Source organism: Bipolaris oryzae, assembly GCF_000523455.1.
Source record: "Bipolaris oryzae ATCC 44560 unplaced genomic scaffold scaffold_16, whole genome shotgun sequence".
Classification (NCBI taxonomy): Eukaryota; Fungi; Ascomycota; class Dothideomycetes; order Pleosporales; family Pleosporaceae; genus Bipolaris; species Bipolaris oryzae.
In genome coordinates, this window is record NW_006911292.1 from 16,041 (window position 1) to 37,729 (window position 21,689).

Genomic DNA, 21,689 nt, shown 5'->3' on the forward strand with positions numbered 1-21,689 from the left:
GGCAAACTTGGCGCCGGGATCGTCCCTCTCCCTTTGCCTGCGCGGCTGTTGTTGTTGATGTCGTCGTCGTCGTCGGTGGGAAAGGAAAAGCAATGATTGGTTATATCTATTCCGTATCTCTGGGTGTGTGGGTACATGTGTGTGTGTGTGTACGGTAGGTGTACACCTGCATGTGCAGGTGATTGTGGAGGGGTGGCTGGATGCGTTGCGCTACCCATTTCTCGCCTACATCTACGTGTGTGGTGCAAAGAGAGAGAGAAAAAAAAAACCCCTGTATTCAGGGCTCTAGGATGGGATTCGTGAGGGTGTGGCTGTAGTATGTGTGCTCGTCTGGATTGGACTGGGCTGGACTGGACTGCGCAAGGCACACACTAAAACAGCATAGCGATGTTCATGAAGGATTCAAAGTAGTGGTGTCTGGGAAGATCATTGCATGGATTTACACACTTTTTTTTCTTCTTCGACTCGACTTTCCTTTGCGCGTTATTTGGTCACTCTTTTTCTGAATGCGGGAACTAACATGCTTGCGGCAATCATGCCTCGGCTTGTGCGACGTGTGACTGTTTGGGAATGAACATATGGGAGGGGAAAGATGGAGGTCTTGGGGGTTTGCTTTTTTAGGCTCTTTTGGGGTGATGTGCATCATGGGTTGTATGGGTGTGGGTGTCGCATTTGGTTGTGGCACCTTTGTGAAGGATATGATGCTTGTTCGGTATGATCCATGTATCGCCGACGTGGGGAGATGATGATGGGTATGGTGAGCGGCTGGGGTGTGTGTGAAAAGTCGGCAGAAGAAAAGTTGGCTGCCGAATTAGTAATGCAGGGCGCTCGGTTTTTTTCTTTGCTTTACTTTGTCCTTATCAGATTGACACGGGTGATCTTCTTCCTAGGATACGTATGAGTTGCTTTCATATGGGGAAAAGAGACTTAGGTGCATCATCGAGGACACTACTTAGTCACCAGCAAAAAGTGTAGTCGGAATGGGAAATAGAGGTTCTGGAAACGCTTGCGAAAGGTCTGGATTTGGTATGGAAACATGTCGGCATTCCGAAGTGATTCGGACGACGTGTGAATACGCATGTTAGTTCAATATACTTTGACGAATCGCCACAGCATATCTTCTAGCACACCGTTCAAAGAACGCACTGGATCCAACACAAGTTCATGATATACTGCACTCCCCAAAGCAACAAGGCACATCCAAAAAATAAAAGCGGCAACCCGGTTTGGTCACACGGCAGGCATAACCAGCTCAACGGTTTGCCGCATCGACGATTGCAGCTTTTGTTTTGAACCTGAGCAAGACGCGCATAACAGCGGCGAGCCGGCCGTATAATTCCGAAACGGCAATAAAAACGAATGCTAGGCTTGTAAAACCAGTTGTTACAAAACAGCAAATAAAGGCGTTCCGTTCATACGGTAGGTGGCCTAACCCCGGCAGTGTGTGCATGGGACGGTATGCACATCATAAAATCGGGGTGCCGAGTGTGACGGGTTGAAACTTGCTTCTTGTTTTCCTTGGAAGGTAGTTGAGGGCGAAGGGGGGAAGTATTACGCGCGTTACGGGGCGTATCTTTTTCTTTTTATGCTCCCCCACAGTTTGCGGGCAAAGCAATGAATTGCCAGTAAGCGTATGGCGTGGCACGTACCAGCATGCAGTCTATGCTCGGGAGTTATGAGGTCGGGTAAAGAGAGAGACTGCGGCTGGAATGAGGAAAAGTGTTGCCATAAAGTGGTGCGATGAAGTGGTGGCATTCTCGACAAAGTGCCCAATCGTCCGTCTAGAACATTAATGGCCAGCTGAAATGTGTATCTCACTGCACAGTGGCAACCAAAGGAGGGCGTACCGGACCTGGAGACTAATAACCAAAAGATTATAGCGTCAGAATGTATGTGTGTGTGGATTGGTGGGAGAAAAAAAAGGGTTCTTGATTGTATACAATTGTTTTTTGCCGACCCGAATCCTGCGCATCCACCAGCAGCGGGATCCCCGAGCAGGAGATGCTAAAATATGCAGCTCTGTGCACTTGCACGGCTACACTTGCCCGGCTGCACTTACCGGAATTCGTACGCCCATTGTAAACGACTCGCAAAAGTCGCCTCCGGGTGTTGTGCTGACCCCTGCCTGCTCATCATGTCCAATGGCCATGGTCTCTTGTCGATCAATCCCCACCGCCTCACTCGCGCATTATCGACCCGAGGGCCTGGTAACGCAGCTGCAGGACAAAATCCCATTCCGGATAAAATGATATGGGAATCCTTTATAAGGTTGCCTATTTCCTATTTCGAACGTATGCGCATGTTGTGATGAGCGTGTGGAGAAGAAAAAGCAAATACCGTATATGATGCTGACTTGTGGGCTTTGCTGCGCCCTGCATGCCAGGGTAGGCGAAGAGGCTGTCGATCAATCTCCTCGGTACCGTGAAGGGGTGTGATATTTGAAATATGGGCGAATCAGTGGAGCATGCCGCGGAGTGGCGATCAGCTCAAGTGTCATGTGTGGCTTAGTATGGATTGCTTGACTTGTCGGCCCAGAGGTCTTTCCAAAACTGCTTGAAGCCATACTGTTTTTCTCGACGCTCATCTCGCACGCGGACGGGGCCGCCAATGATGTTATCGAGAACACTCCTCTGACCAGAAGTGTACCCAGTGTCTGTCTTCTTCGGCGGTCTCCGCGTCCGTTCGATGATGGCTGCAGGAAGCTGAGGCGCAACGTCGGCAAAGCACGAGTTCAGCTCGCGTTGGAGGTTGAAGTAGGGTCTTTTGGCTAGCTCGGGTGCCTGCAGGTTGTAACTACGCGCTTTATCGTTGAGATCCTTGATTGCTACAGCTAGATAGCTGCCTTCAATGCGCTCCCAATCTGGATCGCGGAAAGGATGCGACGCTGGAGGTACTGTTGCTTCTGGAGTTTGAAGTGGCACTTCCATTGTTTCCTTTGAAATATCTTCCACGGAAACAACAGAAGGATTCTGGGCTACAGCTTCTGGAGAAGCGTCAAGGGTGACCCTCTCAGCTACTACCTTTTCCACAATGACTGGTTCAGAACTGGGATCTTCGGTTGGTGGAGATACTTTAAGTTCTCCTGATAACGAAATTTGAGACATGTGGCCATCATCATTGGTGGTGGTAAAGGCTTCCTGCTTCCTCCTGAGTGGATTCGAAACGAGCTCAGCTTTGGCATATGCCTCAGCTCTCCTCACTTGCTCCACTAGCGAGCCACCTTTACTGGCTATCATACGTGCCGCATGTCGCTTCCAGTCTGCGCGTAAGCGAGTTCTGAATTTCCTTGTCGCTGACGTAAGTTCCTGCTGTTTCTCAATCCATGGGGGCACTATTTCCTGTCTTTGGATAATCTTGTTCATGAAGTACTCGGTTGTGTCGATGAAGGGACTGGATGCATTGTAATCCCGTTCGACATTGGCATTTTTGCCTCGAGGAATGTTCTTGAACTGTCCGCGGGCGATTGCATCCTCAATTCTTTTATTCGCAAGCGAAGCAAGGCCTTGTATCGTTCCAGGGACAATGGCACGTGCACCAGGTTCAAATCGATCCTTGAGTTCTTGAAGCCGCTTCTCACGATCTGCAGCGTCGATGTCTCCGTTTTCCACCAATGTGGTATACACCAAACTCCTGTCGCGAGCATTCGCCAGCCGCAACCCACTGCCTCCCTTGCCGCGCTTATGACCGGTGTCAATCGATTGTGGTGGTTGTACGCCAGGTATCTTTGGTGGGCGGCCCAGTCGCATGGGCTTGTGGGCATCATTCAGCATGCGCAAGCTGGCGTCATGGATAGATTCAGTGCCACTCCATGCATCGGCAGTGGCAAGGTCGCGCGTGTGGCGAGAGGCAGAGGCGGGAATATCTGCCTCAGAGGATCTCAGGTTGGCGGCAGCAATGCGTTGCTCCAGCTGTGCTTTGAGATCCGGACTGAACCCCGCTTCTTCAACAGCTTTGATTGCGCCATGTCCACCAGACACCAAAGCTTCTTCGCTCATGTCTCGCAGTCGCCGGGTCAGAGCCCCCTCTTCCTTCTCTTCTCCAGTCCTCCCAATTGAATTCATCTCTCTAGGATCCTCAAGGCCATTGCCGCCATCGTTGGGCTCCTTGTCCTGGGTTGCCGTCTGCCCATACCACCTCACATTGCCGCCCGCGACGGCTCGAACTGGGGCGAAGACACGTCGTCTTCGTTTTGTGCGCAGGTAGCCTGCACAGATATATCGTCTGGACAGCTTGGATACGGGCATACAGGGAACTTGGTCAATGTACCGTAGTGGCGAAGAAATGGATCGGAATGTAAAGTTACTCTAAGCAATGCATCTCTCACGTCATGAACATAAGTTCAAAGATTAGCGCGTCGTCGTTATCGATAGTGAATTTCTGCCGAGGCTCCTCCGCGGGCAATTGAGCCTCGCACTTATTTATGCCTAACACACTAGTTTACATTTAAGCTCTCTATCGGCTGCTTTTTACTTGCTGCTAATGTAAACTTATCAAGAAATGACGTGGGTCCACGCTACATCAAACCATGAACAGGAGTATCAGACCTCACTTCTATCAACCCTCGACTTCTAGCTATGCAACTGTTCAAGGTGATCATGATAATCGGAAGAGGCTCACATATACACTAACCTTTGTGGTATGAAGATGGTCTATTGATTGGATCTTGATGAAACCATGTGTCAGATTCAGGCAGTAAAGGGGTTTTCGAAGTCTGCATTGTGAACTCCTCGAAAACGGCTCTCCGTTGCTTCGAATGCGCCTACAAAATATCATCACCAATGGATTTATCACGTTGCACTTGGGGCCTTGGAGCAGTCTTTGTGTTGATTGGACGACCAGTATCAATGTCCCGATACGAGCAATGCGAGCAGCTCAGCCTCCACAACAAAGCTTGGCGCAATTAATCATAAGATATCAAAGCAACACGAATATCAAAGCATATACCAAGTTTCCTGTTCGCTTGAACTGGCACAAAACACTGCGTAATGAGATATCCGCTGCTTCGACATAAATCACATGAAAACATGGAAAAGCAGAAACATACCACTGTGATATCCGAGAGCAAGCACGAAGACCCAAAGGTACATAAACATCAGTAAATCTGTTTCTGTTATTTAGATTTCTGACATATCATAGAAAACTATGACGGACATCACACCCGTATCCCCACATAATGAGATTGAAGTGAATCGTGTTCGTACAGAGACGACTCTGCAGTATGAAAATGCCATCAACCCACGATCAGCTTTCCATGTATACCCTGAGGGCGAACATCATAAATTTATCTCGCCAGTAATAGACCCGGGAAGAGAGAGATGGTGTGGCCCTAGTCAAAAAGAACAAAAAGTGAAGCGTTTGCAGAAACAGGAGCGCAAAAAATCCGGATTGCCCCCTGTAGAGCCAGATGACACTGCGTTCTTTTTGCATCAACCATACCTATCCTTCCATGCACCACCCAGAGTCCTGTACACGGGCAGCAGCAAGTACACGGCGAATCCTGTTGTTCTGATACACGACGGTTGTTTCTGGAGAGATTACAAGTTACAATTAGGACAGTCAATCAGCCAACCAGGTGTGATTGACCCGCGCGGCGTAGTCTCGTGGCGCCATAATGGAGGCGACAAGAAGGCACTAAAGGACGACGAGCACAAGCTCAAGGGCTACAAAGTCAGAGGATGGAGGCTTTGGGGAGAAACGGGAAAGAAATATGTGCACACTGTCAGAGCGAACCGAAAGGCAGGTAAAGGTACAGATCCCGATGTGTTGGAAGTCAAGGGCCTCGAATCTGAAAAACCCGCGGTAGCCGAAGAGGTCATTCACTTGCGATGGATAAGCCCGTTGTCTCGCCATACTCGATGCTATCACTTCCACTACCTGGGCATTGACTTTTACTGGAAAGGAACGGCTTCGGTTAGGGAATCACGGGCTTGTGGCCTGTTCTTGCGCTTCAATCACTTGAAGCTCGTTGCCAGGCTCCCAATCGTTAACGGTAAGAGATACGGACAGGATGAGCTGTGTTTGGGAAAATATACGTGCTCCATTGCAGCCAGGAAGAGTGGCACTTTGGAGTTTTTCGACGAAACAATTTTGCGTTTGGTCGATGCACACGCCCCCTCAATGCTCGACTCGAGTTCTGACGAGGGGCAGTTGGAGGAGAATATGAGAAATGAGAGAGTATTGAAGCTGAGGAAAAGTACTCTATACCAAGTATTTATGGCCACAGCGACGTGCATGATCCGGAATGAAAAGGAGAAGAGGCACACACTGTTAGAGCTGTTGATAGTTGCAGCAGAAGGTGGAGGTTAGGGTGGAGGATGGGGTGATATAAATTGTATGGTCATATCACTATGTTATCAATGCTTTTCTCGGTACGATAATACCAGTACTTTCCACGGGGACATGGTTGATCTCGTGAGGAATTGCTTCAGCGCGATGACGTTGTTCCCGCTGCATGCTAATTGTCTGTGCTTCCCCAAACATGTATAGCAGCAATCATCCCACAACTGTCAAAATCGCATCACCATGTCACAACTTGCCATTTCGCGCGTAGTTCTACGGTTCAGCTTACATGGCGCCCCTCGCACATCACTGAGGCTCATTGAGGCGCCAGGCCGCATTCTGTAAGCTCCAATGTTGCTTGGCGCAAACATGAAAGGTCCGCTCCGCTCACACCACCCAGGCCTGCTCTCCGCTTCACAACACCACAATGCTCTTCGCACGCCGTCCGCGGGTTCTCCTCAAACCCACAGCTGCAGAAAAAGGCGGGTAAAGCGAATAGGTCACACGCCCGAACCGACTCGAACCCACCGGTGAACAAAGGTGTTCCTCCAACCCCCACCGATGAAGCCTACGACGTCTCTGGGCTGGAGTCGCAGATACTCAAAGCAATCGAGAAGCTCACGCATGAGCTGAGTCAGCTGCGCAGCGGAGGAAAGCTCAATCCGGATATCGTAGAGAGCTTGAAGGTGCAGTTGGGCACGGCTGGACATGGCAAAGAGACTGTGAGGCTGGGAGATATTGCCCAAGTCGTTCCAAGAGGAAGAGTACTAAATGTCATCTGCGGAGAGGAAGGGGTATGTTCCGACTGCATCCGTGGTATTGAACCGCAGCATGTCCAGGCTAACATTTACCAGCACATCAAGCCCATAACCACCGCCATTGCCGCTTCGCCGCACTCTCTTACACCCCTCGCCCCGGAACCCTCCAACCCTCTGACCATACAGGTCCCTCTGCCGCCGCCGACTGGAGAATCACGTCGTGCAGCGGTCGAGTCGGCTGTCAAGGCTGCCGAGCGTGCCGATAAGCTCATACAGCAGGCCCGACAGGAACACAACAAGAAGCTCCGAAAGTACAGTGTTAACCGCGAAGTGCTCCCGGATGATCTCCAAAAGGCCAAGAATTTAATGGAAGAGGTGGTTAAGAAGGGCCATGTTGAGGTTAAGCGCATCAGTGACGGTGCCAAGAGGGTCCTTGAAAGCCAATAGGGGCACACAGGCTGTACATACTGTATACACATCCGATGCTCCGAATTCTGACATGATGTATTGGAATGTCTAGAGGTTGCCCTTTGCGTTACCCGGTTCAATTTTTGACCAAACGGCTTGAATGTTTATCACGCGCCATGGCTTACCTCATAGCCGGACGCGGCATGGGGCCTTCACCTCGTTTACCTATATTGTTGCGTCAAGAATACGCTTACACCGATGACGTTTCTCCCAAGATAGTGACTACCCGCGAAGTGTTCTTGTAAAATCGTCTGGCCATGGAAATCAGGTTAGCAAATGAGGCTTGAAAGAAAATTCGCCAGCATACATATTAATGAGTCAAAAGAGGACTTTCGGCTGTCGTGTCAAACTATTTCCGGCCGTCTCTACGTACCACGCCTCAGCCACGACTGACATCACACCGGATCGACAACGCATCGCATACGCCGCACCTCATTTGCTGGCATGCGCATGCAGCGGGTAAGCTGGACGGAAACGGCGTTTCTGCAATAATTTGGTCAGATCTTACAAGAAAGCTTGCCCATTGCAATGGCAAAAGTATCGCATGCGTCCACTCAGATGCACGCTGCAGTCAGCACTCTCGACAGCCTCGCTCTGTCCGTTGCCAGACCGCTTTTCGACCGCCACACTACAGCCTGGCCTATTGTTGAGTGTGGCATTTACTCCAGCATGTCCCCACATTGCAGCACATTCACCGTATGCGAAGAAAATCGATCCCCGGGTTACTTTACCCATCAGCTGTTAATTCACTCTTTTGTGCGCTCCTCACCCGAGAACGTCAGCATTGCGACGCTGGAAAGCAATCGCGTAGTACCCGCACCACCGTACATGGCTCTAGTGCTGGGCACAGCTCATTAATATTCAACGGTGATTTCAATCATGGCGCCGCTCAGCAACATCAATGGCGAATTTTTGGCTATGAGCAAGCGGCGGCCCGAGCCAGCTACAACCCGCACTTCACCACCCACGCGAGCCAGCATGACTCTTGAAGGAGGATTCCTAGAAGCATGGGCACAGGGATATAACGTAGGCAGCTTCATAATTCTGATGTTAATTGTCCTCTGCAACTACCGATCGGGAATCTTGCTCCATAAACTCATACTACTCGAGGTGAGACCAAACCCTGCCTATAGCCCGAAGCACGTTCTGATATCCAAAGCTCCTCCTCGCAATCTGGCACGGAACTTTTATCTTCGTCGAGGACCCGTACTACGGGTGGTACTTATCATCCACCGCCACGCTCCTCTTCATCTCCTACTTCCTGCACAATGTCGTCGCCTGGCTCAAAATCCGGCCCTTCCTCCCCCTCTGGGGCTCTCGCTTCTTCATCATCTCGCTCCTCTGCGTGCAGCCCTTCTGGGTCGTCGAAGCTTGGTCCAACTTCGCCTACTTTAACCAACTCGCCACAGGCTCCAGAGTCAATCTCCGCACGCGGCCATGGGAAGCACTAGTCCGCGACCCCTGGTGGATCTTTACAACCTGGAAACTTATCAACGCCATCAAAAAGACATATACATTCAGCCTGTGGACATTGATCAAGATCAACCGCCGCTTCAGCGTAATGCTAGCCTGCATGATTCTCTCCATCAGCTTCGTCATCATCGATGCTGCCATCAGCGCAGCAAAACTATCAGCCAGCAGCGGAATAAATCCCTACTGGCGCTTTGCCCTCGTTTTCAAATGTGCCTCGGACACCATTTTCCTGGACGACTTCAAATCCATGCTCGACGACATCATCGCACAAAAATTTACTTCCGCAGCAGATACCACTGGGCCGGGCCGCTCCATGTCGCGAACCGGTGGTGCCGCAAACAAGCGCTCGCGGTCCATGTCGCGGGAGGAGGCAATGGAATCAAATATGCTGGAGGGCTTGCGTACGCCGTCGGTTAGTACTACGCAGAATAGCCAGTCGAGATCTTCAAGACCGGGATTCGGATCGTATTTTTCGTCAAAGTCAAAACGAATGGAGAGGGAGACGTCGTCGAACCGAATGGAGAGAGAGATGTCGTCGAGCCAAAAGGCGAGAGAGACGCCGTCGATTCATTTGTATCCGCCGGAAGCGAGTGAGGCTTCGTATTCGAGACATCCCAGTTACGAGAGCCAAGGCCATGTGGAGTTGACGCGACCGGTGCATGCGCTGTATCGGAATCATGAACTTAGGGCTACGGAGAGTGATGGGAGTTTGCTTATTGGAAGATTGGTTTGAGGGTGAGAAGAGTAGGAGCGGAATGGTGGGGGTGTGGGTTGGGGTTGAAGGGGAGGATTGCACGAAATACGCCTGCTGGCAGGCTATGATAATGAATTCTTGGGATACGGGAGTTTGAAAAGGTGAACTATAGGGTTGTGTATGTGTATAATCAGGAAGGGGAATATGAAAAAGGGGATTGTACGGCTGGTGCTATGCATTATACCCCACGGCGCTTATTGGATCTGTTGTATGGATAAAAGGACTGGGTACGAAAGATCGCGTAATCTTTGTTAGTTTTTAGTCACTCATATTTAGTTTATTCGACGTTTTTTACACAGACGCCTTACTTGATCAGTGGTCTTGAGCGTAAATGCAGATGTGCAGAAGAACATTGATGCGCGAAAGTGGTTGGGAATTGGAAGAAACTAGGTACGGAAAGGTCTATGTTTACACTATCTAAGAGAAAACTAAGATTCGTTAAGTCATGTCGTTTCATATCCACCCATGAGGCACACCCACCACAGGCCTTGGAACCTGCGCCGACGGACTAGGATAGCTCGCACCAGACACTCTCCACCCCCTCCCCGGCATCAACCTAATCCTGACCTTTCTACACCTCTCGTTCATCCCACCTCACGTAGAGGGCGGGCTCAGTTCCCTCTAAGCCTCCTTCGGCAAACTGTACATCAGCGTCGGCATAGCTGATGTCTTCCATATCCCCGTTTGCGTATCCCTCGCCGTTTCTATCATGGTCACGACCAAGAAGACGAGTGTGAGGGTACAAGCCACGGGCTATATGAGAGGTCGCGTTGTGAGGGGCCGAATTCGAAGTCTTTATATCGGAGCCTGGGGATTGTGGAGATGTTGTCGATGCTGTAAGAGGATGGGAAGAAGTCGCCAAAAATGGTCATAAAGTTCTGTGCTGTGAAATTGCTGCTGCCGTATTCGATCGAGCGGTTAGTGTGAGTTGGATCGATTACCGGTGGTGTAATGGTGATGTTTTGTATTCGACCCAGGTTCCGCCGCCTTGATCTTCTGGATTTTTCAGGATATCCATGGATTTGGCCTATTGGTCTTGTTAACGAAGGATGACAGGATCTTTTCATGGTATTGGCCTGGATCACATGCTGATTTGGTGGCCTTGAGGGACCATGAGAGTAAACATTCATACCCTAATCATGTCCCGTTTGATAGATGCTTTTTCGGATATCCGTTGAACAGGCAATTCATACATCGAGAACAGGGTTGCACATGCTTTTAGAGACTACTAAACAGATACCATAGTTGCGAATTTTGGTTAAGAAGGTTGTAAGGGGAAAGCTCCTGATGAGCAAGGCTTCGTCATTTTTACTGTTTGCTATATCGTCTCCAGTCGCTCAGCTGGAGAGAAGTATATGATTTTACAATGTGGTATTTAAGATTGTCATCACACCTGCCCTTTCGGATAGAAATCTTCACCAAGCAGGCCTTCCCTCGGTGCTCCAATTCATCGTAGTATTGAGCCAAGCAAAGGTGGTGTCGAGTAGATCGCAAACTTCTTCGCAGGAGCCGCAAATAACAAAGATCACGTATTTCAGTCAATTACAGCTGCTTTCGGGTCATAAAGTTGAAATATCTGGACGGCTTCCGTTCCCAATGGGACTGCTTTTGTTCCATTTCTGCTAAGGTAGTCTTGAATAATCGGCATCAACTCCGGGTGCCTCGTCCGGCATCCAGTTTTCCGGAAGTGCGACTACTTGTTGGAAGAAAGCGTCAACCACAAGAAGTATCAGATTGGAACAACTCCTAATGCGACCAAAAAGCGGCCTTTAGTGCCCTACAGGAGCAACGCAGCGTCACACGCACCCGCGATGCTTTGCCAAAAATCTCAAAGTCACACATGACTTGCGAGTTATCGAGCTGGTATCATTTCAATTGGCCTAGTGCTTCTAAGGTAGGAACTATGAGGGTAGCCGAGGCGATCTCTCCAAGTCTCCTCGCTACTATAAGAAGCATCTTCGTTTGGGCAATGGCGGTTTGGTGTATCCGAATACAGACCCCAATTATGCCGCCCAGGCAGAACACACTGAAAAGTCATCTTGGTGCATTGAAAATCTATTGCAAAAGGTCACTTAGTGACGTATTAAATAATGTGCGGTTCTTTTTCGGTCGTTGTTCAAGGTGGAGCGAGGTGTTTTCTTTCGTTGCTGAAGTGGAGGACTTCGGTGTATCCCGTCCATGGTTCATTCGGCTTAGGAGGAGGCTGTCTGTAGGTCAGTATTGCGAAACAGATGGCGCAGTGCTTTCTGCGAGGTTAGAGTGCGCTTTCGTAGGAATAGTGCATACGGGAAAGCATACTTATCGAGATGCGCAATTGTGGCTGGTGGCCTGGCGACCGTCGATTGGTGTCGCCCGCAGATAGTCTACCTTTTTGCTCATTCCTACTTCAGAGATTGCTTTTCGGCTACTATCTCCTTCGATTCTAGTTCGCCCTTTGGTCTTTTGATTACGATGTCTTGTCTCGCTACTGGATGGCGTCCATGTTAAGGAACGGGCGGCAACATTCTTAGACTTGGGGATATCTCAGCGCTGGACATAATGACAATGAGCCAAGGCAGATCACACCGATTGACACTGGATCTTGGTTACGTTGAGGGAGATGAGTCTTGTCATCTTTTGTTGCGGGGGTGAGCGGGCGGTTTGTTATCGTGTGCATATCGTAACTTCGTTGCTGATGCTACGGCATGATTACGCATTATGCTGATCACATGCTCCTCACTTCAGGCAAGGGTAGATATGCCTGGCCGTGTATCTTGGTCAGCTTTTTTCTTGTGTGATGCGGGATAAGGCAAGATTTTAGATGAAAGGATCTACTCACGATGAAGCTTCGGTATGAACATGACTAAGAATGGGCACCAGCCCTGCTTTCTCCTGTGTCTTGGATTTTGATGTCACTTCCCGGCTTCTAGTGATCTCAGTTCTTGTATTTGCAACATATCTTTGTATAATTAGAGGATGTGACCATTAATCATTACTTCGTAAATCGTCTATCATGAAATATATACATTAAAAGAAACCAGGTGGAGGCGGTGGCCTCGCAATTATTTGACCAGAAACCCTCCAGCCTTGTTTCGGCAGAAGCCTGATCCGAACCTTACTCGCGCGTTTACCTCTCATCACTCTCGGGCGAGTTGTCGATACAACTCCTTCCTGTATATCCTTCGGCAAGCTGTACATCAGCGCCGGCATAGCTGAAGTCTTCCATGTGCCGAGATCTTCGTAACTATCACTTGAAGTTTTCCTGATTGTTGAGACTAGAAAAACAATGCTGAGGATGAGCATTGCTAATGGGAACGCGAGCCAGCCCCATTGGACTGCGACATATGTTTCTCGTGCGTAAGCGGAACCAGGAATAAGTTCGCTGCTATCCGTATCAGATCTGATCACGTTTGTGATAGAGTGAGCCATTCGTTCCAGGTGAGCAGCAACATTGTTCGGCGCAAGCCAAGGACTGAATAGAAAGCTACGCCATTTAGCTTTGTCCGTGTGGCTAGCAAATATCTTGATAAATGGCTGCGCTGTTGGATTGGCCATTGTAATCATGGATGGAAAAATCTCGTCGAGGATAAAGGTGATATCGAAGAAAGTCTCGTTGGAAACCCCAAAGGCCGGCATGAATTCTGGTAGTGACGGAGGGCGTATGCTGATATTTGGATAGAAGCTTTGTTCCGTTACCTCTGAGTTGGGAATATGTTCGATTGACCATGGAAAATCTGCCTTGGTATTATTTATGAACACTTCCTGTACCTCTTCTTTGTAATCTCCGTCATGGTATGACGAGCGGAGGGTTTTGACACACCACGTCAGCATACACTCTTGAGCAACAGGTCGCTCTTTCTTGTAGACACTTTCCGCAGTGCCGTCTGCTGAGCTCACTATCAACGCATCGAGTAAACGATACTGGATATGTTCGAAATTGATAGTTGCGCTGCCATAGAGAGGCTCCCTGAACAGAGTGGTGACCAATGGCAAGGAACGCATAAGAAGCGTTTCACCCGGTACAGGGTCGGTAAAGTTGGAAACTCGGAAGCCTGACATAAGAACCGGCTCATCGCTGGTTGCATTTATAAAGTAGCCGCAAGCAGCGCCTATAGAACAGTTAGCGACCAGTCGAAGGTCGACTGTGAGACACCCTTATGTTTGTGTTGTCCTGATAGATAGGGATGGTCTATTGAATCGTTTGATAGAAACAAAGGCCTAAAAAACCGGTACACGTACCTTTAGGCGCAGTATAGTTCAAATCACGGCCAAGTGCCTCCCTGATCCAGTCCATTCTTGTCATCAGACAACCGTATTCAAGGAGGTGTGAGATATCTTCACAAGCGCTGCAAACCGCCAAGGTATCGTAAGGTGGCCATTCGCACCTACCGGTAGGGCATAAAAGCGGTATCTCAGCTTGTGTAGCATTTCCCGTTATAAGCGGACGGGTGCCGTTCTGATCGTAGAAAAACGGGACCATTCCCCTTCTCAATTCGTTGTTCGTTACCGCCATTGGTACGCCGATGCTGGCCTCGTATTGATTTTGAACAGTGGGTTCGTAACGAACAATGCTTGGGATAAAACTTTCGCCCTCGAGTTTCCATCGCTCTGGCAAATTAGTCACTTGCTGAAAAAAGGTGTCAATTGCCAATAGAAGGATTGTCAAAAGAGCACCTAACGCAGCAAGAGACCTGCCCCTTGTACGGCACAAGAGCATGACTGAGCCCCATGCACCGCGTGATGCTTTGTCGAAGATCTCAAAATCAAATGCATCTCTGGACTTTTTTCCGTGGAACCAAGTCCACTTCAGCTGTCCGATCGCTTCTGATATCGGTAAAATGAGTGCTGCCGATGCGACCTTTGAAAGAACCGTAATGACGGTCAGGGCAGGAGCCCAAGTGTTGAGAGATTTGTTGTTCACGCGGTATAGTAACCCAATGATTGCGCCTGTTGAAACACTTAGTGGTTTGTACACAGAGAAGTAAGTGGGTCGTCGTGTCGTACCCATACAGGCTGCGCTTATTGTGACGCTGATGATTTCGAATAACCAACGCTTCCAAGTGCTTTCAGATGCATTGTATTGTGCAAGCTTTTGCTCGAGGCGGCCTGGAAAATCGAACCGACGCTTTTCATCTCTAGTAGCTTGATATGTTTTAGGCGGTGGTCTGGGTGCACTTTCGCCCGTTGGCATATATGGAAACTGAGATTCATCGGAAGTAAATGGTAAAATATTCTCTTGTACTCTTGCCATCGTATGAACGACTGCTGATCAAACTTTGAGAAGACATGATCCATGACCGAAGGTGATGTTTTGAATGAGGTGATGAGGCTCATCATTGGTAGCCAACAGCCATAGCTTGCGGACCTTCTTGCAAGAATAAAGATAGCAAGGACCAGGCGCTTATCGGCTACTGGCAAGCGAGCGGCACGTTATCTACTAGCAAAGATGATCAGGCTGTAGATTTGCGCTTCGGAAAACAGCCAAGGGCAATATGTGTGAATCAAGAACAGACAACCCAGTCTTTTGGATATATAGGTGTACTTGGCTTTAGAACTAGACCTGTAGCATTGAGGTCTTTAGCGCTGTAACCTGACAACACATGGAGCGTTGGGCGGCTTCGGGAGGAAGGGTGGTAGTCACACCAATCACGCTGCAGAAATTCGTGGTAGCGCCGTGGCGCAATGTGTCCGTAGAATCACCGATTCGCGTGGGCCAATCCAGGCTGGGCTCCATGAACAAATAAGCGCTGGATGGTAATAACTGGTGTGCATACGTTGTTGAGCATAAGCGCTGGAAGTAGTACAACTAGGAGGTATGGTCACCAGGCACAACGCAAGGCGATTTTTTTCCCTTGGCAATACATGACGAGCGTACGGAGCTTTGACGGAAGTGTTTTCCTGCCCAGCCTGGTGGATAGGACTGGCCTGGGGAGCATGCCAAGCGGAGAACTATCATCCAACTCGCTATGAAATTCATATATTGACGAGAATGAGGCGGCCTAAAAAGTGGTAGTGCTTGGTATCGGGTCCATCTTGGTTCTTTAGAAGAGTTCCGAATGTGAGGATTAAGTAGGGTTTTACTGCGATCGACCAAAGATTTCTTTCGGGCGTTAAAAAAGTACAGCGAAAGCTGAGCAAATTCACAATGGAAGCACCTTTTTCAGAATTTATTTGGATGAAAGTGACCATTTTTGATATGAACCTACATAGGCTGAGGGAGAAAATATTGACAGGGATCGCCATGGACAAAGAAGGTTATTGCCGAACAAAGGGATACGCCAGAGAGTACCAAACTCCGAGTGGCAGGTGGCGCATTTCAGCATTCTTATTGATATTTTCGCAAGTGTATGCAGAATGATGAATTGTAGTCCTGTGTATGAGGTGGCTCCCAAAAACGTAGTCACCATGTAAAATCGGGTCATCCAAGAGAGCTGCCGTGTGTGACCACACAAGACCCAGAAACTGGCCAAGTACAAGGACACCGATGAAAAACTTTTGTACGGGGACATGTGGAGATCCGAACCGAAGTGCGGCCAACATCACGTTGCATGGGCACTGTGATAGATTGCGCATGATATCCAGAAACTTGTGTAGACATGCGCTACATGGATGTAGTTAAGGTTATTGTGATTGACGCGAAGACAAAATGAAGCTGCATGAAAAAGTGTTTTGATAAGGTTTACATTCACACAATTGTCGCGCCCAAGCACCAGGGGGTATGTCTGTTAACGTCAGTGTTGAGATTGGGCGCTTAACCGGGATATGTGATTGGTGATACATCTACTCAATCTACCTCGGAACTGCCGACATACCTTGGCCTTGTCTTTACAACATCACAATCAACGCTGTATACTTACATGACCTAAGTCATGCTTTAGTAAACTGAACAATATAATCGAGATTTACTGATGTTTTACCATAAGATTGCTGGATATAGTACAATGTAATAATAGCATCATTAGAGAAATTTCCACTAATTGTAAATGTCAAGTAGGGGTATGAACGCCACCAATTTCGAGAACAACAGAACGCCATAGCAATATTATCACTAGAGTCTTTGCAAACAATGTGGATTGAATTTACAAACTTCTGCCACAGGTATAGAAGAAAACGTAGCGCTGATGCACATATGCACATCACGTGCGTAGAAGACCTGTGACTAGGTCGCTGGAACGGTTAATTGGCGTAAGGTACCGGCTGCGCAGAGCCAATCATTTCGTCTTTGGTCAAAGTGCAAAACGCCGCCAAGCCACGTCACATCGCTAATATCTATTGATTGGTTAGAGGTTGTTCTGTGATGGCAAGAAATCAGAGGCAAATGATTTAGACTTACAGATATCGCATGTTCAGAGGATTGCCTTGTAGTGAGCCCTTTCAGCGCTTCGAATGTGACAACTCAATGTGATGAAAAATGACAGCGATTTTTCGCTCATCCACATCGCATCACCAGGCATCCACAAAGTCTAGCCTAACGCCTTGTGTTCCAGTTGCATTGGCTTTCGGGTTTCACCTTGCCGAATTCGTGTACTAGAGATTATGCCCTCCCACCCCTCCTCCAATAATCGTGCAACATGCGCATGATGGAACCACAGTATGTGCTTGTTCCATGCGCGCCGCGTCGCGTCGGTGGCCTCAAAGGCGGTTATCGTTGAAAAGGCCGCTGCGGGTTGAAGCGCCGTGGATGGAAGGTGGAAATGGGCATGTAATGTGATGTCGGTCGAACCTCCTTGTCTTGCACCCAGAACTGTGGATAAATGCGTCGCCAGTTCCCACAACTGAAGGCCAACATTAGGGGAAGACAATCAAGACTCTACCACTCCTTTGTATTACATTCTTGCTTGGCTGTGCCAACGTCTTTCTCTTTCTAGGCCATCATCTACAAGCCTCAAATCTGGGAATATCCAACAGCGACAGAACTTAATTCTCGACTGCATCATGCACGTTCGCAACCTCTTCCTGTTCGGACCTCTGGCGATGCCCATCGTGGCCATGCCTACACCTGCTAGCAATGTACATTGCCCACCCCTGCCGGTGATTGATTACTCGTGCTGACCTTTCGTACAGGTTGTCCTACGTGATGACGTTGCGGTCGAACAACGAGGGCCTTTGATCGCTCGGCTTTATCGAGATCTTTTCAAGCGAGAGCCATTGGTCGAAGCCATCCCGAGCGAGTCCTCGTTGTATGAAGCAGTCGAAGTGGAGGCAAGGGACGAGAACGAAGACGAGGTTGAGTTGCTGGACGAAACGTTAGACAACACTTCTAGTGGAGATGCTCCTGTTAGTCTGGACGAAAGGGCATACAAGAAGAAGCCAGGCGGTTCAAGTAAGAGGTCATACAAGAAGAAGCCCGGTGGTGCAAGCAAGAGGTCGTACAAGAAGAAGCCCGGTGGTGCAAGTAAGAGGTCATACAAGAAGAAGCCTGGCGGTGCAAGCAAGTGATGCTCTCCAATCTCAGATCCGGATTTTGGGAAAGGAAATGTTTGACACCCGAAGAGTGCTCGTATAGGTCCTTCGGAGTTAAGGATAATACTCCAATTTAATGAGGGGGGGATCAGATCCACCCTGGCGGTGGTAGGTTCCTCGGGATGGTTGGAGTTACTGGGGTGAATACGTTGCCAGAAACTCTCCATCCTGTAGTTGGGGATAATTTTACTTTCAAATCTTTAGCCTTAGCTCTTGGAGTCATCTTGGGGTCGGGCTTCGCGAGGCGTTTTTGGTAGTGATCGGGAAGGCCATATAGTAGTGCCGCAATAGCAGAGTTTTTCCTAACGCCCACTTGGTCCGTCTCTGATGCAGATTTGACTACCGTTGCTAGCAAGAAAATAAAACTGACAAGCAGTAATCCGACCGGAAGAGATAGCCATGCCCAACGGACTGAAACATATACATCTCTTTCAAATGCCTCGCCATGGATCATTTCATTGCTCGACGAAGACCGAATAACATTGGTTATCGAATCCGTCATTCGTTTCATGTGACGCGTGATATTGTTGGGAGACAGCCACGGGTTGAAATCAGGTGCCCTAGTTCGAACATCCTCAAAAGATCCAGTCCTCCACCTCAGTAAAGGAGCACTTTTATCATCTGCCGCAGTCGTGAATGCAGGAAAAATGCGATCGAAAACCTCAACAGTGAAGATCATTGTTTCTGAGCTGACACCCCAGTCGTACTCGGTGGTATTCGAGTTGGTAGATGTTGTGGAAATGGTTACATTCTCAAGATAATCAATCCAATAACCACCGTCGCTTGGATCGAACGTACTATTCCATGCAGAACCTTCATTAGTGTTATTGTAGAAGGATGTCGCAACATTTTCATGATATATTCCCGATAAGTATGATGATTCGATGGATTTTACACACCATGACACAACACACTCGTGAAGTGCTGGGGTATGGTTCGAGTAGACCTCAGCCCGATCAACCGAACTGGAGATCAGAGCGTCTGCAATGGGATTCCGGATGTCCTTGAAGTTGATTGATCCACCCCAGAGTAACTGTCGTTCCGGGTTCGTCACAAGTGGCAGGGTGCGCGACAATAGAGTTTCCCCGACAGGCTCGCCTTTGTCGTCAACCATGTACCCAGACATCAGTACTGGTCGTTCAGATGTAGCGTTGAGGAAGTGGCCACACACAGTCGTGTTAGGATACGATGAAACATTCGCATTGAGCTCGGATGTCCAATCAACTTGCGTGAACATGCATGTAAACGTCAGGAGTTGTGATACATCGACGCATTGGCTACACATTCCAAGAGTTTCGTACGAGGGCCATGTACATTTACTCGTTGGACATGTCAGTGGAATTTCGGGGCGGCTACCGTTTCCATACGGTATTGATTGGGTGCCTTTACCAAGAAAAAATGTATCCGCAACCGCCATGATATCTTGGTCGGATTGAACGGACACTTCGCCGTTTATGAAATCCGCAGGATAGTGAGGTTCATATCGAATGACTCTTGGTATAGAGCTAGTTGCATTCTGCAACGTCCAACGCTCGGGAAAGCTAACGACTTGTTGGAAGAAAGGGTCCAGAGCAAGACAAAATATTGTTACAAGGGCTCCGAGGGCGGCAATAGTCTTCCCACGAGTGTGTATAAGGAGCAGAAATGCACCCCATGGACCTCTTGATGCATTGTCAAACATCTCAAAGTCCCACATCTTCTTCGAATCACCCTTGATGAACCAGCTCCACTTCAACTGGCCCAGGGCTTCCGCAACTGGTAGAAGAAGCGCGGCACCCGCGATTCGAGAGAGAATGGAAACAAAAGCGTTTAGAGTAAAGCCGATGTTATCAAATGGCCATTTATTCGCGGGTTGATCCCTGAGTACGATGAGGACGGCGATGATAGCTCCCATGCATATAGCACTGATGAGCCAGCTAATGATCTCCAGCATCCATCTTTCCACGACATTGCCAGATGAATTCCATCGCCACAGCTTTTCTTCGATACGTTGTGCGATATTCGTAGCTGGTTCAGACTTCTCGCTCTCAATGGGTGGAGGCTGGATGTATATATGAGGTGCATTGGGTGGGCCATTGTGGATACCAAGTCCGTTGTTGGGTATGCTTGAGTGCTTGCTATCGGCCCTCTCAGGATCATATTGCATTGGTGCGTTAGCACCAAGCCCTTCAAGCCGAAGTCTTGGACGGTCGGTGGGAAAGAATCGTAGAAGTGGGCGTCTTGTCTGGTTTTGTTGAACAACTTCTGGTGGAGGCTCAGGGATTGGCCAGACCATTGAGCGATGACTTGAAGTTTCGATAGTGGTGGTTGGGCTCGGTTCGACAGGGCTGACTGGAACTGCATTTGTATGTGCAGGACTCAAGAATGTTGGTCGGTTTTGTGGGATGACCTCTGGTGTTGTTGGTGTTGTTGGTGTAGTTCCATATGTTCTTCCCATGTTCTGTCCATTGTTCCCGGTGTCGAGGTATATTGGGACGTCGGGAAAGGCGGACCAGTGCATGGGACTCTTCTGTGGTTGAGACATTTGTGTAGAAGAACCCGGAATGATAATCGGGTATGGCATTAAAAAAGAGCCACTAGGAATGGGCTACTTGGATGAATAGTAAAAAGGAAAGAAAATGGTGAGGTTCTAGGTTGCAGACTGGAGATATGCCTGCTAAGGTGGAAGCTGTGGAATGCTTCTCAGTAGCTACCTTCAGGTACTACTATAACAACACTGAGCTGCAGTATAAGCCTCCACTAGTCATTCATATGATTGGACCATCCAAGAAACGTCAAACACGGCTGTTACTGCGGCGTACATACAAACTATGCCTTGATTCTGGGAATCGGTGCATTCCCGAAGCCACCCACCATTCAGAGCACGAGCTAGGCGCAAGGACCCGTCCCCAACCTCCAGCAAAGCATGCCAAGATAGGCGGCTGAGGGCAGTTGGCTTGACATCTGCGTGCGGCGTAGGCTTCGGGAGCTGTCATGCCGACGTACCGGTGAGGGTGTAGCCGTTCAGAGCGGGTGTATAACCGCTGGCGTGGCCGCATGGCTAGCCTAGCGTATTCTTGTTTGCCGCCGTGGTATTAAAAACAACATGCAAGTAGGCATATTCTTAGTTTTGGCCCCATGAAGTCACGTCAATGTAGGATTGTGGCACAGTTATATCAGCGCTTCGAGCCTCACCATGCCTTGAAACCAATGCTAATGCCAGAAAAATTGAAGAGGCGTGTTACATCTGGTGGACAGGCGAATGAAGATGAGTATTTCGAGTCTCAGAGGCTATCGCATGAATTTTCGTGGGTTGGTTCGTCTCGAAGGCGGCCATGACGGTCATGTTTCCAAACTTTTTGGGGGTCACGATAACGATAGCGGGGTCCCGCTATCGTTAAGCGCGGAGCCGACCACCCCACATCTTTAAAAATAGCGGCCAACCACAGCCCAGAGAAAATTTAGACACGTCGTCTAGTCGCTATTTTCCGAACATTCTGCATGCCTTCCATCGTACATTTATTATTTCAGTGCAA

General features: G+C 48.9%; 8 protein-coding genes across 8 annotated transcripts; 4 read left to right on the plus strand and 4 right to left on the minus strand.

Annotated features, from left to right (window-relative positions):
- Window positions 1–439: 439 nt before the first annotated feature.
- COCMIDRAFT_85433 (uncharacterized protein) lies at window positions 440–643 on the minus strand (the record flags this gene model as incomplete). The annotated part of the gene is made up of 1 exon (XM_007686130.1): window positions 440–643. One exon carries the CDS (start codon window positions 641–643, stop codon window positions 440–442), a length of 204 nt encoding a protein of 67 aa, XP_007684320.1.
- Window positions 644–2,504: 1,861 nt separating this feature from the next.
- COCMIDRAFT_1984 (uncharacterized protein) lies at window positions 2,505–4,244 on the minus strand (the record flags this gene model as incomplete). Its single annotated transcript, XM_007686075.1, has 1 exon — window positions 2,505–4,244. The coding sequence occupies one exon, from the start codon at window positions 4,242–4,244 to the stop codon at window positions 2,505–2,507; it is 1,740 nt and encodes a 579-aa protein (XP_007684265.1).
- Window positions 4,245–5,142: 898 nt separating this feature from the next.
- Window positions 5,143–6,306, plus strand: COCMIDRAFT_85488 (uncharacterized protein; the record flags this gene model as incomplete). The annotated part of the gene is made up of 1 exon (XM_007686131.1): window positions 5,143–6,306. The coding sequence occupies one exon, from the start codon at window positions 5,143–5,145 to the stop codon at window positions 6,304–6,306; it is 1,164 nt and encodes a 387-aa protein (XP_007684321.1).
- A 216-nt stretch (window positions 6,307–6,522) lies between these two features.
- On the plus strand, window positions 6,523–7,484 carry COCMIDRAFT_85399 (uncharacterized protein; the record flags this gene model as incomplete). The annotated part of the gene is made up of 3 exons (XM_007686132.1): window positions 6,523–6,620; window positions 6,680–7,073; window positions 7,134–7,484. 3 exons carry the CDS (start codon window positions 6,523–6,525, stop codon window positions 7,482–7,484), a joined length of 843 nt encoding a protein of 280 aa, XP_007684322.1.
- A 900-nt stretch (window positions 7,485–8,384) lies between these two features.
- Window positions 8,385–9,711, plus strand: COCMIDRAFT_85357 (uncharacterized protein; the record flags this gene model as incomplete). The annotated part of the gene is made up of 2 exons (XM_007686133.1): window positions 8,385–8,615; window positions 8,665–9,711. 2 exons carry the CDS (start codon window positions 8,385–8,387, stop codon window positions 9,709–9,711), a joined length of 1,278 nt encoding a protein of 425 aa, XP_007684323.1.
- A 3,027-nt stretch (window positions 9,712–12,738) lies between these two features.
- COCMIDRAFT_85359 (uncharacterized protein) lies at window positions 12,739–14,962 on the minus strand (the record flags this gene model as incomplete). Its single annotated transcript, XM_007686134.1, has 3 exons — window positions 12,739–13,820; window positions 13,951–14,658; window positions 14,716–14,962. 3 exons carry the CDS (start codon window positions 14,960–14,962, stop codon window positions 12,739–12,741), a joined length of 2,037 nt encoding a protein of 678 aa, XP_007684324.1.
- A 2,684-nt stretch (window positions 14,963–17,646) lies between these two features.
- COCMIDRAFT_1989 (uncharacterized protein) lies at window positions 17,647–18,150 on the plus strand (the record flags this gene model as incomplete). The annotated part of the gene is made up of 2 exons (XM_007686076.1): window positions 17,647–17,721; window positions 17,776–18,150. The coding sequence occupies 2 exons, from the start codon at window positions 17,647–17,649 to the stop codon at window positions 18,148–18,150; spliced, it is 450 nt and encodes a 149-aa protein (XP_007684266.1).
- Window positions 18,151–18,262: 112 nt separating this feature from the next.
- COCMIDRAFT_85364 (uncharacterized protein) lies at window positions 18,263–20,698 on the minus strand (the record flags this gene model as incomplete). Its single annotated transcript, XM_007686135.1, has 1 exon — window positions 18,263–20,698. The coding sequence occupies one exon, from the start codon at window positions 20,696–20,698 to the stop codon at window positions 18,263–18,265; it is 2,436 nt and encodes an 811-aa protein (XP_007684325.1).
- Window positions 20,699–21,689: the final 991 nt, after the last annotated feature.